The sequence below is a fragment of the Pecten maximus genome, chromosome 1 (assembly GCF_902652985.1).
Source record: "Pecten maximus chromosome 1, xPecMax1.1, whole genome shotgun sequence".
NCBI lineage: Eukaryota > Metazoa > Mollusca > Bivalvia > Pectinida > Pectinidae > Pecten > Pecten maximus.
The window spans coordinates 30,031,934-30,050,311 of record NC_047015.1 but is presented as its reverse complement, the minus strand read 5'-3'; the positions used below and the strand labels follow the sequence as shown (position 1 = coordinate 30,050,311).

At 35.0% G+C, this 18,378-nt stretch overlaps 1 protein-coding gene across 4 annotated transcripts in view; it reads right to left on the bottom strand.

Annotated features, from left to right (window-relative positions):
• Positions 1–232: 232 nt before the first annotated feature.
• Positions 233–18,378, bottom strand: part of LOC117329772 (protein TBATA-like) — a 34,885-nt gene continuing 16,739 nt past the window's right edge. For 2 of the 4 annotated variants that reach the window (XM_033887914.1, XM_033887906.1), the window contains exons 2-8: positions 10,020–10,231; positions 7,778–8,023; positions 5,769–6,028; positions 5,398–5,479; positions 4,427–4,595; positions 3,997–4,091; positions 233–1,613 (exon numbers count right to left, since the gene is read on the bottom strand). In XM_033887914.1, coding sequence (XP_033743805.1) covers positions 1,369–1,613; positions 3,997–4,091; positions 4,427–4,595; positions 5,398–5,479; positions 5,769–6,028; positions 7,778–8,023; positions 10,020–10,230 — 1,308 coding nt within the window. In that variant the 5' untranslated portion in view covers position 10,231 and the 3' untranslated portion in view covers positions 233–1,368. Of the gene's footprint in view, positions 1,614–3,996; positions 4,092–4,426; positions 4,596–5,397; positions 5,480–5,768; positions 6,029–7,777; positions 8,024–10,019; positions 10,232–13,648; positions 13,655–15,667; positions 15,688–18,378 lie in introns of those variants that run through there. The other 2 variants (XM_033887924.1, XM_033887931.1) reach the window with 2 other exon arrangements.

Genomic DNA, 18,378 nt, shown 5'->3' with positions numbered 1-18,378 from the left:
TAAGAAATACATATAATGTATGGTATTCTAACAGGTATATATATGCATGATGTTTTAACAGCTACACATATGCATGGTGATATTATCATCTGCATTTGTAATGCATACAAAATGAGTATATTGCGGTTGTTGATCCCTTGTAACATACATGTATATATAAGTTAGCCGTTTCTAATGCAAGTGGTTTGTCTTGAAACCGTCAAACAAATTAATAAATAAATAAGAAACAACATTTTTGTGATGATACAACACTGCAGCGTTTAATGTCACGGGTATAGAACAGTTGAGCAAGTATTAAAATTAAAAGATTTCCCTTGAGCATTCTCATTCACACAGCCTCTTGTCTCAGATGTGTATATACACACACACTATATACAATAACAACACAAATCCTAGACGTAACTATGTAATACTGTTGTAAAGGCGCAACGATAACTTATTACAGTATTTAAATATTAATATATATACTTATATACAAAATATATCACAGATTTCTTGGACGGCGATTATGTGAGAGTTTACCTTCAATTCCAGAGGTTATCTCCCTTCCATAACGAGTATGTTATCTTACATATGGTCACACAGAACGAGTAGTATATATTAAAAAAAACATGATAAGTTGTGTTACAAATGATATTAAATAAGTTTTCATCACAAAGAGACACATAAAGATATACAAAAACATCGAAAAACATTTTAAAGGGAATAGAACATCTACAAGTTTGTGTCAATGTGGTTATAAGCGGGTGCATTTCCAATACAAAAGTTGGTTATGTCGACGTTAAGATACTAGCTTATGCACCTGTACGAAGAATTCCTCGGCCGAAATGTTCATTTCATAGTCCGGTAGTACTTCATCTCTATGTACGCATCACATTCCGAAAATGTGAGAAAAACTACCGGTCATTGAAAAAAAATCTTGTTCTATAAATATTCAATAGGTAACGAACTGGAATCACTCTTAATAATCAATATTTTACATCAAATTTATGTTGCACAAGAAATAAATGGTCCTTAGTAAAGAAATGACCCACAGCCATAACCAACCTGGTTTTATCACCATGCATACATTTATTTAATTGTATGATTGGTTCTAAATGTACATACCCCATTAAAAGAATACAGATGTTGGAAACGATTGATTCATTTTGAAAATTGTCCTGTTCGAGGCATGGTTATATCACGAACGAAAATATAACAATAACTTTGCCTCTGGTGCACCAGCCAAAGCGAGTCCTGATCAATCGTGTGCGAACTGTAATACGTAAATAAACAAAAATCAAGTAGTGACAAAGTGTTCATTTCCCCTCCTAGATTCCAGTCGTAATTGTATAAAATAGTCAGATTGTCTCTAGTTCCTTTTTTACATTAAAATGTATTAGGGCTTGTCACCTCCACTCGCTGTTCCGCTGGCGCTTCCAGTTTTGATTGGTCAGCTGCGCATGCAGCATTCTCCCTTTTGCCTTGCGCGGATGTGGTAAACCGGAAGGAGGTGGCCGGGGCAGCTGGAGCCTCAGTTTTGTTAGGAGTTCGTCTGCCAGCGTTGGTCGGCGGGCGTGTGAATTGTTTCTTGAATGCTTCGCTTACAGGGGGCCGGATATTGGTTGAAAGTTCTGCAAAGGTAAATATTATATAAAAGGACCAGATAACGACATAATATGACATAAATATACCAGGATAGGGCGTGACGTTAGATAATACACAGAAGGGATCACGTCATACCTTTACACAGACCAGATGTGACGTGTCTTCCTACTAACACACCAGATTATGATATACCGTTGCACACAGGAAATTGGCATTAACAAAGTGTTAAATATATGGCAACGCAGTCATTATAAAGTTCCTGATGGAGTTATTCAATACTCCGATATGCTTTAATTACAGACTACAGCACATCTGTCTATTTAAAATCTTCTTGAGGCAAAACACTTAATGGTTGTAAAGGTAAAATTTACATTCGTTTGACTACAAGGAATAATGAGCGTGTCAACATTTGGAACAAAATACAATTAAGGAGTGCATTCAAGTAGCGTATAACGTTAGCTCTTATCAAATGTGGAACGCCCCACACATTCCTTACTAGCAAACAACAATATCTACTTAAACGAAACATATTAATTGTACTTAAACTATTTTCCATAAGAATAAATGCAGTTTCTCCACCGAAACGTCAAGCTTTCACTTTCAATTTAACAGGTATTTTTTGTTAAAAAAAAGTAGATATACTCTTTAAAAAAGCAACTCAACTCTCCAGCAAAACAGTACGAAAATCAAAACAGTTGTGTAATATCATGTGATATACGTTGACACATTTATGACAATGCAAGTGAACGTAAACAGGCGAGGCAAACATGTTAAAAACATTCATTGTGTGTTTATAAGTGTTTATGGACTAAACCATACCTAACTGTTGATTTGTTATAATTGTTTACCGCCTACCTACATTTGTACCTAGAGATATGTGTACAAAGAATACAACGACAGTCACTGTCAAACATCCCTGTACGCTGTATTCTATACAGCTACTGCTAGATACTGGTGGGTTCTGTGTACTATACAGATATACTACATATGCATTCTGTAAACATATCTATATACATGTAGCTACATAGAGATAAGGAAACCTTTCTACCACTGATGGGTTTGTCCTTTAACAATTTGAAAGATTTGAAAGAACAGCGGTAAAACCTTGCTGACATCGGTTAAATTTCTATATTCGTTTACAATACATTACTTACTGTATTTAGGCTGCTTTTGTCTCCAATATTTTAGGTAGACTACCCATAGAGCTGCTGTTTAGTTTTAAGTAGACTGTCCATAGAGCTGTTGTTTATTACTCATTATATTGAAGTTTCATTGTTTTAGGTAGACTACCCATTGGTCTGTTCTTTTAGTAATTATATTGAAGTTTCATTATTTTAGGTAGACTACCTATTGAGCTGTTGTTTATTACTAACTCTGTTGAAGTTTAAGTGTTTTAGGTAGACTACCCATAAAGCTGTTTGTTACTTAGCCACGAACATATGTATGGGTGCTGCTTGTTTTGACATCTGTGTGAAAACACAATAAGCGACATGTAAGCAGCCAAATCATCGTATACATGTACCTCCTACCTCCTGGAACCCTAGAACTTCAGGGAGGAACTCAAACTCTGGAAAACCAGCAAGACTTTTGTCTGAACACAGTAAGGTCACATTTCCATCCATATTTAGTAATTAAGACAATCGTTGGCTTTCATCATATCTACCTTACAATAAACAACCATCGTACAGCCAATAGGGGTCAATTGAAGCCGCATTAACTGATATTCAGTTAGGACACAATTATACGATCCAGACAATATGCTATGGTTTTATGACAGTTTTATATTGAAGAGCTTGATATCTTCGTCTCCTTAAAATTCATTAATATATATTCAGGCATGAGTAAGTATAATATTAGATATTTAATCTTAACACCAAAGAAACACATACATATGTGCAAATGCTACTCTAAAACTGCCTTAATTCCCGATTAAATAAGGCAAAACCAGTTGACAGTGTGCGCTGACGTTTCGCTGACGAGCAGGCCTACAATTGACCTTTGCCCAGTTGACGTATGGCAATTGAGATCGTATGTTGCTGCAACGAGCACTTGGAATTCTATAGACAGCTAGATCTACATATCCATTTACCGTGGTCCAAACGACCTGTTTGTACATTCTTGACATCTAGGTCTACATATCCTTTCAGTTTGGTCGAATCGACCTGGCTTTACATTATTGACACCTAGGTCTTCATATCCTTTTACTGTGCCCGAATCGACATGTTTGATCATATTGCACACCAGCTAGCACAATACGTACTTTACTGGTCATTTGTCAGATGAGGATTAGCACTAGTAACCGAGACGCCACAAAAAACCTGTTATTTATCTATATCTACTTACTAATGTTAAAATATAATTAACATAGACGATGATAATACTGCCCAAAGTGTATTAAGTAGTACTCACCGTCTTGGTCAGCAATAACGGGTTTAGGCGGGGCCTTTGGGATAAAGGATTCCATCTGGGGCTCCCCTGGGACTCCATGATCTTCCAGAATGAGCCTGTTTTACAAGGTACAAGCGAGTGCATGACAACAGTGACATACTTGCAACACAACAATGCCATATATAGGATACTTATAGCGTAATAAGGTCACATGACTCACACAATGGTAAATGGTACTGTAATGCATTGCTTTTAACACTGATTTAGCTTGCTAACAAGAACGTTTTCGAATGAACGTGTATTAATATTTATAAGACCAATATAAGCGTTTCTGATGTTCTTTTTGGTGATTATTGAAATCTTAACGTTTTGGGATAATTTTATAAAATATTGTTAAGGTGAGGTATTAAATGAGAACTTTAATTTTAACAGTATTGGTAGTGTTACACACCTGTCTATTGTCTTTTCCATATCACCTGGCATCGTCTGTTTCTGACCCTCGCCGATAGGAGGAAGGATGGTTCTTTGCTCCTCCGAGAACTCCGGGTTGAAATCATGTTTGTAATAAGTTTCACGAGATCCCATAGCTGCTTTGATCATGTCCATCACCATCGTCTTTTCTGAAAAAAAAAAAAAAAAAAAATGGTTCCAATACCATCTGATCGTCTTCTTCAAACAAACTGTAATTGTCCTTGTAAATAGAACTACATTAAACTAGTCTTACTGCATTCATTGTAGAAATAATCATACTGTCTTTATACAAATACATATACAATGGTGTTATAGAACTGTCTTTATAAAAAAACACATACACAATGTTGTTATAGAACTGTCTTTATAAAAATACCCATACAATTCAGTTATACAAATGTCTTTATAGAAATACTTATCATTTTCAAAAATTATAAAGTGTAGGTGTTTTTGTAGAATTCCATTTGCTTTTTTCCTCTTTTTTTTCAGAATCATAAATCGACGTAAGAAATATTCGTCTTTGTTTAAAAATTCACACTTGAATCATTACCTTTGTAGAAATATCAATCAAGAGTTTTTATATGTATTGTTAACGTGCATTAGATAGTCAGATGATATATTTGATTTTGTAAAAAATAATATCATATAACAGATGGCTACAGCTCGGTACCCTTCCTTTCTGTTCAATTAGTGATGTAAAAAAGAACTTGTCAATCGCTAATTGGTAACAATACAACATAGAACAAATAAGTATGAGCATTCGTATCTGTTAAAATACACCTAATGGTCTAACGTAACTATTTTGTTTTTAGGAGGAGAATGCATGATGATTAATTGTCGTAAGCCCATAATGATGTCACAGTGTGTTCAAATGCTTCTTTTAGCCGAATCCAGCCCACATTATGATTAAGATCATAAGACAATAGCAGTAATTGTGCTGTTATCACTTACCACGCTCTCCCGCCGAGCACAGCCAAGCCTGGACAGCATTGATGTCCTCAGTTTGGAGGATTTGACACAGCATGGACAATACCTGAACATAAGGCAAAGTACAATGTAAAATTTACCCCAAAGTGGTACAATCTCTAAAGACAGATATCTGGCCATCAAAGCTTCCGTACATAGCGAGGGGATTTTAAATAAAAGTTACTTAATCTAGAGCACGAGGTCAACGAAGATTAGATGTGGTCAAAATACAGATGACCTTAATAATATAGCACACATGCATCCAAGTATACGAACTAATTTGTTTCATTATTTCAACATTGCTTTCAGTATTTGCTGATTAATATCTTGTTCTGTTGTAGAGCCCATATGCTAACCATGCTTTCCATATCTGGTTCAGCTGCTATGTGTCGTAACAAAGGTTCACGCGCACCCTGTCGAGATGCACGTCGGGAAGCCCCGCGCGACATAGCACGGGAAGGGGGAGGTATAAGTCGACCAGTTTCTGCAGAGTATAGTGTCCTGGGCCGTTCGGGTTCCCTCGGGGCCACGGGTGCCTGGGGTTTCTGTTGGTCTTCCCCCATCAGGATTCGTGTCAGCTGCTGGAGCTCATCTCTCCATGCCTCCGTAACAGGAACTGAGGTGAAACAGAAAATAGTATATCGGTAAAATATTGTTATAATATTTTATTATGTAACATTTCTGACTAACTGGCACAGAAAAATCGCTAAATAGATTGTAAATACAAAAGTATATTTTATTTCTTTTTCATAAACAAACACTTGATATTTTATGAACTATCTAATTGTGTTCATGTATTATTGAATAGACAGTTAAGAACTTATTCTGATGGAAAGGTTAACAACTTGTTCTGTTTGAAAGGTAAACAACTTATTCTAATGGAAAGGTTAATAATTTATTCCAATAGAAAGGATTATAACTTATTCTTGTAGAGATGTAAATTATTTATTTCTGCTATAGAGGATAGCGACCAATTTCATCAAGTTCTCTTTTGACTGAAGTTCAATAGGTAATCCTTCTAAGATCAAAGAATAATAAAACATGAGTAAAACAATAAAATCAAAGTTTATTTACAAACAAAACAATAAGCTACATTAACTAGAGTTGATTGTCAGTTATTTCGAACATGTACATTTCGCAATATCAATACAAAAAAGTCAGATTAGCTAACTAGACCGATTAAAACTGACGAAAATACTCATTGTCAAAGCATGCCAATACACATTTTCATTATTGATAGAAAACGATTCTAATGTAATTAAGTTTGCTATGTTACTTGAAATATCAGCAAAAAACTCTTGAATTCAGTCTATCATATTTGTTTTCAAATGTCCAAATTTAAATATGCATCATCTTCGCAAGAAACACAATTCACACTCGGCATGTGCTAGCTATGGCGGAAGTATTAATATCACGTCGTGGTAAGAAGGATAACTCTGATGCACTTCTAGGGTAAATTATTATTCGTCATTTTGACTCACAAATGTCTCTAAATGTCAGTCTACACATTTCACAACAAAACGTTAATCTTTTGTGGCCACATTCCGGAATTTTGTGAAATGATCACGTGTTTTCAAACCTCCAAGCTGAACTACGTTGATGTGATTGTCTGCGCACTAAAAGCACGTGATTGATTTCCATACCGACCTTGAATGCATCACCTCAACAAATGATTGTAGCTGTACGAGTACCTAAGCGACCCGATTGACCTGACATTACCCCTAACGTCAGTTCGCGGGGTCACCTTCTCTAATTAAAAAGTAGACAGGGAAAGTATCATTAGGAAATAAAGCCTCAACAGCTAAAATTGTTTAATGATAAAGACATCAATAAAACCCCACAATCAGTTCGTCAAAGGCGTAACTAGGGTTATTGATAACTTGAAATATCGAAATAACCTGCAAAATAGTAGCATGACAATACACTGCTCAAGACATCGGGAAATTAAGGAGGCTTTCTTTTAATTAATCAGCCTGGCTCGGAATATGTTTGTTTTCTATTAAACGGATAGCTGATAATTTCCCTTATTCTTTATAGGACTATCAGACCTATTTCGTCGTTTGTTGTAAACAACGATATAACGGTTATTTATATAATTGTGTAGACTCCTGATATGAACGCCAAAGGTATAAGTACACAATACGATATTGTATGTCTTCGCAAATTGTATTTGAAAACTCAATATACAGAATGTATACATTCTAAGAATGATCGAAAAGATTTATTACGATAGCTAAACCAGTTATGTACGTTGCAAACTAACTGAACGTAAACTTTATTTTAGTCAGTTAATATTTAAATAGTACATGGACATTGAAGAAATCATAAGTTAATATTTATAAATGGTAGTGATGTTACTACTCACCCATGCCGACTTTAGGGATGGCTTTTTCCCTCCAGGGATAACTCTGTAGACCGGTAAAGTACTGCAGACCAGTCACTGTGTTTATAGGGTGGAGCTGGGAGTTGACGTTGATGGCGTTTACAGGAACCTTGCCATGTTTGCTCATCTTATTGTTGTTGAAGGCATTTGGAGGGAATTGTAGGGAGTACTTTGGACTAGAGAAGTAGCCGTTGTCGTTCACGGCACAAATAGGCACATCTAGGAGACCTGGATAAGGAAGTTGGTATATACAGCTGAATGCAGTATTCATAACTTGTGTAGTTGGTCCAAAATTGATTAATCGCAATAGGTATTGTACTTTACGTTGTCTCTTGCCACGGGGTTCTTTAATGGTAATGGTAATTTAATTGTTTTGAATATGAGCATTTCTCTGCGAGGTCTGTATTGGATCAACATATTTATTGGGTCGCAATACATTAACATCTGAAACTCTATATATATTGCAATATATTATTCACCAACACTACCCGACACCAGTACAACTAGTATCAGATTCGAACTATTATTCCCAGACAAAGAAGAACTTTTTATATACATATAATTTACTAGGCAAAGCATTATCTGTGGAACATTGGTTAGCGTATTGCTTTGTTTTTTTCAACAAAAAAGAATGAATGCTGATGAAAACTATTTGACATGAAATTAAGGCACCAAACAGCATTGAAGATCGTTTAAGATATAATTTGTAAAATGTATTATTTTTATTAAGATATTTCCCTCAAACAAGGAATATTGAATCTACACTACCAAGGGGGATCTATACTAATACATGTACTGATTGCATTTTACAGAGAATATGAGTTTGCCTTTAAACTCATAGTAAATATATTACACTATGGAATCTTTATTAAATTAAACATGTTATATCTTACACTAGAAAGACAATATGCTGCATGACACTTTGATTTTCTATCTCACATGGTCACCAAGTAAACTCTATAATGTGTCTATATTATTCACTTTTAAAATAAATTCACGATGCACATATAATTGGAAACTAACAAGTTAAGCCAAACAAATACACTGTTAAACAGTGTATGGTATCTGACGTAGATAAACCAGTACTGGCTATTGTTAATGTGAAGGATCGAATTAGGTTTGACAAACTGTTGTGGTTCTATAGTCTACAGACAATGACTAGCTTCACGCTTCACGGCCACCCTGTGTATACAGATATACAGTATAATACGATAACTACTCACACTGGCATTCCAACCGAATTACATTTTTATTTTGTTAAAAGTAATATTCGTCTAACAATAGCTGGTAATGCCCTGTAGCTATGACGGCATGTACATTGCCAGGAACAAGCTAGTAATGTTTCGTACTTTACGACAGTTCTGTGTTTACTGTAGAACCATTCATAAAACAGGGGGTCCTGGTAATACACATGCCGTGGCTCTATGTGTTAAACTCCGTCCAAATTGTTACATAACACCATTTACATCTGAAAGGAGTCTTGAGTGTTGAGTTAACAATTGGGATCGGGAGTGCATCGACTACGGCAAATGATGCTTGAAAACGTGTCATAGAGTGTCTTTTGATAAGTTTAAACCACAGGTTTTTATCACACGCACCAACTCCACCTCTCGCTGACAATATTGGAGTAGTTACGAAAGGTTTCCTGTACAAGGCAATGCTTCAGTCAATATAACTCTCACATAACTCATGTTTTACTGAACCTGGTCATCGAACATCACTTTAAATGTGTTTGTACATTATAATATTATGTCATCAAAATCCTTAGAAAATGTCGAGTGAGCGATTCTATCCACTTTGCGTACGCTTCTCTGTTATTAAGTAGCTATCGTCACAAAGACAGACTTCATGTTAGAATTAATTTATTGTTATGTTCAGGGATGGTATAAATATTCTAATTGCTGGCATTAGGGGCGTTTTAGCGTAGATGTAAATTTGACAATCTTGATGCCTTTTCAAGTACATTGTGCATATAATTTATATAGCAAATGTTTTCAAAATATATTCGATATTCTAACTGTACAAGCGAATGACAAATAAACCCTGACAAAAACGAAACAGAGACGATAACTAGAACAAAAACAGGCAAGCTGTAAGAGATGAATACATTATTTAACGTGTGGTTAACATTGAAACTGAAAAAGTAAGGTCGATATAAGCTATGGAACCAAGTGGGTTACAGCGTCTGTATAAGGTGTCCAGGGAAATGGTGTACAGGTCCTACCTTTGATATGTCGAACTCTGTTAGGATGGGGATTATGACGTGTGAAGAACGAGTTTTGACTGAGCTGTCCAAATCTGTACCCTCCATTGGTAGAAGGACGGCTTCCGAGCTTTCTAAAACTGTCGACGGACGCCATGAAACCTTCGTCGACGGGCCCTGGGCGCGCAATTAAGTCTCCGTTAGTTGGTCTAAACACTTCAGACTGGCTCATTCTGAAACACAACGATAGTTAGCATATTAAAAATTATGTCCACTTACTATAAACAATTAATCCAAATAGTAATGTATGTGATGTTCACACATACGATTATGTGTAACGGCAAGTGACGATACGAACCAAAACGATCAGTACTGTCATCGCCTAGCTTTGGTTAACACCACACTTGATGGTATATCGTATGTTTTACCTGAAATGGTGTATCAAAATCGATAAATCCTGACAAAAATGTACCTTTAGCCAGCCCAACTAATTACACGTAAGTTGACCCGACTTCAGGAGTATTTATGTCACTTAGTCCCTCATAAGTCTAGTGATTACGACAGGTGCGTAAAGTTCTTGTTATAAAACACTGGTCAATCGATATGTCCGAGTGTATATCGCACAGGCCATATAGTATGAGACAAATGAAAAGGAAGACTCCGTCCCTTGGCCTACTAGTATGGTGAAATTCATAATAAAATAGTATATACATTTTAACTCAGACACAGGGCGATCAGTACAGGTGAGACAGAATGGTCAGTCTGTAATCGTGAAGACCCTTGGTATTATAAATCTGATTAGAGTATAGCTCCTTATTATAGAATAACCTGTGAATATATTGCACATTTTGATCCCGACACATGGCCGGGCCTGATACATATTTGATAGTCTCTATTTTCAAAAGTACAAACTTGGCATCGCTTGTCTGTCTGTGGGGATTCGAGCCCTCGACCAGATTGGGTAGTATCACCTGGATCAATAGGTATTTATTATCATCAGTGCATTCGAAATCACCGTAATTGTCTGGTAATTGTCTAGCTGTATACTGATCTGTCAACTTCATACAATAAAACAAACCATAGCTCCTGTCAATTATGCTACCATTGTATGGGGACCCCGTCTGTCAGTTATCCAGGTGGCCACCAGTGCGTTAGTGACCGGGATACAGACTAATTAAGTCATAAAAAACCAAATATACAGTAACATTGGGTTGAAGCTATTTGTAGCAAATCATCACTTTGTACAAAGAAAACGTGTGACCATTTCCTTTTCATACAGACACTAACAATTCATCTTTCGTCATAATTAATTGGGATATTTTGTTTTACTCCATATTCTTTTGAAGTTAATAAATAGTGTGTATTCTGAATGACATCTTTATACACAAGCAAGTTATGCTGAAAAAATTGAACAAACCAATCTAGCAGTTTCTTCTCACTATTACGTACACATTTAGAATAATTCGGAATCATTGTACGCTTAACCCGACGTACTAACATGCATTAAGCGACCAATACATGTACAGTGTCAATTTCATATCTTTTAAATAATGTTTATCTCGCATCAAAGCACTAAGCGTAAATCCGATTTCATAATTGAATAAACTGGATCGAATATAGACAATATACAATGTCCGAGTAATGACCTTTGACCCCGTACACGCGTACAACAATGGCAACAGTACTGAGAACAATGGAGGAGATTGATACACGATCAAAAGGAAGTTTTCTGCCTCATTGCGAACGATTCTGATCATAATTATAACGACGGTTTGATTGATTTTTTTTTCAGTTTACGCGTCTTAAAACTGTGATACTTTTGTGTTATGATTAAGAATAAACGTCTAAATAATTGTTTTGTTTGACCAAATCTTGATGATAACACCCTTTAGAACACTATAAAGGAAATGTAAATTAAATTCAAATCGTTGGTTTGTGATACACATATTTGTGATATCAACACATCGCGGATTATCCGTTAGATCAGGATATCTAAGTACCATGGGGAAATCACCATGTGTATTTGATAGATATTTTCAGCTCGAGATCGCACGTAAATTACTTTTTGATAAAAGAATAATTTTAAAATCTGGTTTTAAAATGATATCAATTTTGTTATTTATAGGTACCTGCGTTGGTCCTGTATGTTGTTAAATTAACTGTTGCTATGGAGAAATGGATTGTAGGTGTATTTAATTTACTATGGTGTCCTACGGATATCAATACTAGTTTTAATCATATAGGACTTTCCACAATTATATTCCTATAGCAGTTGATAAAACCTCGTACTGTCACCTTGTCTAGTAATTAAACACTTAGTTTTAAGCAATAAAAATATTCTCAAAACCGATCGATGATAAAGATTAACATCATATCCATTATACTCTGTGCTTTTTAAAATTTCAGTAGTCTAAAGTAATTTATTATTAATGTAATTATCATGTAGGTTTAAATGTATGACTAACGTTAAGTGTTTTCAATGCCCGATATGATGTCAGATCGGATCCGCTGATTTCAATGAACTCTTCAGAGAGCAATTCACAGTGCTGGGGCCATTCATATGATAAATCATGTCTACTTTTTAATGGTAGAGTTTTAAACTGTCGTGAATTCACGAGATCATTCAAGATAAAGATTTTCTATGTTGCGGATTTAACGTTTTATCCCAGTCATTCAAGTGTCAGTATCAAAACTATAATCCAAATTGCCTTCTACATTTTATAGGTATCTGTGAATAAGCATGTTATCAGACATGTGGCAATAATTGTCAGATAGAAAAGTAAAAATTACTGTAGCTCCATTTTCCTTATCTGAATTATATTGTAAGAGACAAAAGCGACAGAAACCTGCGGTAACAATTTAACAGTGTTATAGTTACGTAACAACGCTCAGGTTCTCCTTGACTTGAAGTAATTTGTATTACACGTCTAAACCCTTATCAATAGCGCCACCGGCTCATAATATCCTCTTCGAACATCTAAATTTAACCAACTGATTACAGTATGTGACTTGTTAACCACTTCTATATTTTAAGATTAGTTAAGTATATTTTAAATTTCGTGATGGAGTCCCAGAAGGACGAAATAGTTGTGTGGTTCAATTTTATATTCAATATCCGACATATACTGTATATATTTCTATTTTTTTTTATTATTATTTTAGTATTTTATACACAACTTTGTAACAGGAAGTGGCTACCAGCGGATGTGCTGTAATAATTCGTAAACGATTACCCTACTCTAGGTGCATGATTCAATGTCTTGACTGTGGCACACAATCCCGTTTACCACCATTACGACGGTAAATCACAAGTAAATACTTACCGTGGAAGGAAATATCTAACGAACTAAAATATATCTGAAAATGGTCCCGGAGAAGTAACATGTATATTGATCATTTGATTAAATACCACGGACAATGCCTCTGTATATATACTATAGTGTGTTATCGCCGCTTCTCCGTCACTATCGAATTGTCAAATATTTATTTATTTCAGTTTATCGGTATTCGTATTTAACAAACTGAACACAAAGATATGGCACGAGGTTTGGACAAAGCACATCTGAGTAAGACTGTTTGGCACCAGGACGTATGTTTGTTTTAGCAAGGGTCTAAATCTAATGTCCAATGTAGCTAATTCAGATACAAACCTGGCTGTATAGTTTTATTTACGATACATTGATTATAATGCGATTTATTATAGCTTTTCAATGTATGATAATTTATTTCTGTATACGAGCTTTTCTCCTTAACCCCAGGTCCTTATATTTTAATAAGGCGCATTCCAAGCAAATATCATCACGTTCGAAGTTAGATATAAGGATTAAACACGGTAAACAATTAATTTAAAAAAAATATAAAAGTGATATTAACAGTAAAACACGACCTGTGTGCTTGTTGAGGATTCCATTTGATGTGTTTATTGTTTTGTGTACGTGCGAGAACTCCATTCTTCCACATCGATAAACATGTTGGTCATGAAGATTTTTTTTTTATCCTAAACTATTTAAAATAGTATTTGATTTTGTAGCGATAGAGATATTTACACTTAAAATGACGTCTATTGAAACAGAACTAATGTCCAATTCTTGAACTAGGTGATAAGTCACTTTTAACAATGTGAGCTGGATCTTTGTCTGTTCCATTAAGTTATAGAAATATAATAGTATAAATAAATCTAATGACACCAATCTGTCATCAAAGCAATTTTTTTCTTCCAAATAAATCATACCATTAATGTATTTTATGTCTACAAAAATAACTTAAAGAATATATCACATGACCTGATGATGGAATATTTCCTCGGCTACATTAAGATAATTTCGATTCCTATTTAATATACATTTAAAACATCTTATTGATATAAAAACACCATATGAAATAAACATACATGAAAGACGTTTACATTAACAACGATAAACACTCACTAGTATGAGTCGGTCCATACCCTCAACCATCTTAAACACGTAGTTCACTGTAAATCAGATATTAGATCTGTGCTAGTCTTAGTGTTTTGTTGTAAATAATATGTGTTGTAGGTATATGTTTTGTTGTATTATGACTTGTGCTGTAGAATTGTTTTGTTGTATAATGACTTACATTGTAGGTTGATGTTTTGTTGTATTATGACATGTGTTATAGTTTATTTTGTTGTTGTATTATTACATGTGTTGTATGTGTATGCTTAGTTGTATAATGACATGTGTTGTATGTGTATGCTTAGTTGTATAATGACATGTGTTGTATGTGTATGCTTAGTTGTATAATGACATGTGTTGTATGTGTATGCTTAGTTGTATAATGACGTGTTTGGGTTTATGTTTTGTTGTATAATGACTTGTGTTATAGTTTATGTTTTCTTGTATAATGACGTATGTTGTAGGTGAATGCTTTGTTGTATAATGACTTGTGTTGTAATTGTATGCTTTGTTGTATAAAGACATGTGTTGTAGTTTATGTTTTGTTGTATAATGATCTGTGATGTTTGTTGATGTAGTGTCGTGTATAACGACCTGTTTTGTAGGTTGGTTTGTTTTATTTTATACCGATGATTTGTAGTGTAATTGTGGTGTTGTTTAAGTGTTTAGTTATTTATGATCATGCTAAAATCAATATTAATATTTACTTGTACATTAATAATATATTTTATTACGTTGTAGTTGGTTACAATGAGTACTTATTGGGTATCAACGTTTAATTGTTTAATCCTTGTTACACAAACATGGTTACTATTTTATCATTGTTCTATTAGCGACAATACTTTCCTGTCATTGCCTTGTCACATCATACGGGTCCCCTTTCTAGCACTGTCTAGTGGTACAGTCTAGCTAATAATGACGAGTAAGATAACATGCACATTCAACTAGTACCAACACATTGTAACGACATCGACAACGTCATCCCTCTTTCATCTAGTAGTTTAATTACTATCGAGAGTCCAAGTTCGAGAGTCTAAGTTCAATAGAGAAGGTTTGACCAAAAATATGTGCAATTTTGAAGGCCATGAATTACAAGGATTTCAGGAAAGGGTGCCTGGTATCAGGGTATAAAATTAAATGAAAGAATACAAGGCCAATGTAACGAAATGTGGCCGTATTAAGTGGTAAACCGTTGTCGATGTGTCTCATTACCAAGGTTTTAATTAATAAACATATAAACAATCATCTTACCACTGCCAGGAGATATATTCCTAAAACAAAGAGTTTAACACTATGCATAAAGAATGGTTAGGTATACATAAAACGGGATTGATTGGAAACATAAAGATAAATGTCTGTATATAAGTAATATGGCAAGTACAATTCGGTTGTTCTGCACATATACAATACAATTGGGTGTTAATATGTGGAGTCTACAACAATGACATTCTAGTCTACTGGATACGGTTATAGAATCACATTTACAAAAAATTGTACATGATATATCATATATCTGCCAGAGAGTAATAGATATCACCTTGTTAACTTAACTGACAGGACAGTGTGCCTGTAGTTATATCTCAATAATGTGTGTCATCAGGGACTACAAATTACAAATAGATTAAAATGCTGGCTTTGATGACAAAAAAGTTTCCTCGTAATTAAAAACCTTCACCAAGTCTACACTTGAAACCCTCACAGAACAGATACTACATGTTTAACATGTATATCAATAGCCTACAGCGTATTAGATAAGGAATGAACGGAAATTAAAACACAAATTACATAACGTTATACGTGGTTTTAATGAGGAACTTCTCAACCTTGGTGAAATGCTGTAATAAATTTAGATGTTGCAAATTACTGATAGTGGGTAATGGTTGGCCCAAACTTATTATCTCGACAGGTGCATAAGGTAATATTCTTACCCAGTACAGGGTACGTAAACATAGGCTGTCTGTACAGCCTTAGTAGAGGTTTAACGTTATCTCAAATGGAGACCCATACTGCGTTAATTATATACACTGCACAAGTGCAACCTAAGCCGTGCTGCACTCAGCATATACCCGATACGCCCAGTCTCATTTCCATGTCCAACGTAGGTCCAACGTAGGTCTGGAAAGTTTACTTTGTATCTAATTAAAAGTCGTACCGTTTGTAGAGACTGCTGTTTTAACCTACCGATCATTTACCCACCATTGATTACTTGTGTATGTAAAAATAGATAAAGAGATAAACAAATTAATTACATGTAATAGATTAATAAGAAAATGATCAGGTCGGCATTCACAATGACTAATACCATAATTTGACATTAGTCCCAATTTCCTCACCATTGTAAAATGAATTGTAAGATATTAACATTTTGTATGACGACAGCTTCACATATACATCTGTGATGTAGTACATGTACATTTCACGATCTCGGGTATCAATTACAAAGCGAAGAAATCACCGACGACTATCGTAACGTGACACGTTAAATCCTTATGAATAGTAGAATGATTTCAGAATATACACATTTTTATGAAAGTGACTTAACTATGGAAGTAGTTATATTATGATGTTGTATTTCCCTAATCAGTTCTAGATGTTACTGACCTTCCTTCAGGGTTCTAAACCTCTGATCTCTAAATATCACAGAAGAGTTCTGGAGGAAGAGCAGGAAAGAATATCGACATAATAACAAAACCATAGGTCAAAATCAAAATCGATTTAAAATCGAGTCAAAATTGAAACAAATATATATATATAAGATCTGCTTCCTCGACGACACCTGCCATACAAATCTAGGTCAAATCCGGGTTACGTCACAATCTTAAATAATGTGAATCAGGGTAGTGACAATGGAACGACTAGGCATAACAACCAACATCATACACATCTAACTTCATATCACATAATGGAAGGAAAAATTTCCAAATGAGATATGCTGTCGACCATAAAACTCCCATTTTCGCCATCAACCTGTATCTCTCTAAATCTTGTGTTGGTAATTACTCCGTCAGTAGTCGACATTTATCACGGGAATCACGAAATTTATATTTAATTGTGTTACACACTTGTATATGTCTTGTGTCTTTTGAGGCAGATACCTGAACCTTTCACCAGTCCGTTATCCTCGGCAAGGTCAGAATGCCATATTGACTATTGGTGACAAAACAAGCGCAAACAGATATCAATGGTAAATCTGACATTTCCAAAATATGGCTTTTCATAAAACATATGAAAAGGTGAATGTGTTTCGACTGTCACAGATAACCGTATATAACAGGTAACGTACCGAAATTCGGGTGCACGGACAGAAATTGATCTGTCAGGATTCACAAAGTTCAGTGATGTATGAAATAGACACCGCCCTACTAGTCCATATAGTCGCTGTGAACGAGTATAGGCGTACCGTTATACACCATTACAGTCCTATTGTACCGACAGTCCGTCTTTATACCCGTACAATAAAGGTGGGGAACACAAGACCATTTTCTCTTTCCAAAAATAAAAGAGGTTTGTAAATTGAAAATTCGGAATGACTGTCCATTTAATTGTGTCAGTGCCTTGGAATGAATAGGTTTAAATTGAATACTGAATCACAAACAAATTGGTATTTTGTAAGCACTACGTCGGATAGGTAAATGTGTAGTTATAGCTAGTCATTTTACAGATACAGGTATAGCGATATTACGAATAAAACCAAGGCCTTACCCAACTTTCATGTTGCCCTATAAAATATTCCGATCTCGTATAGACGGTTTCTCATTATCATAACGGAGACACATAAAATGGAAGGGATGGGGTAGGCTTCTTTGGTACAGAGTCATGTCTAAATTTCAGTTTAAACTACAATAAAATTCCTACATACAAAAAGCACATGGTAAAGGACTACAGTGTAAGTACTGTGGGTCCAAACAGAGACCTCATGATAAAGTCTTTGGTGAGGAGGTGTAGCCAAACACTGGTTAATT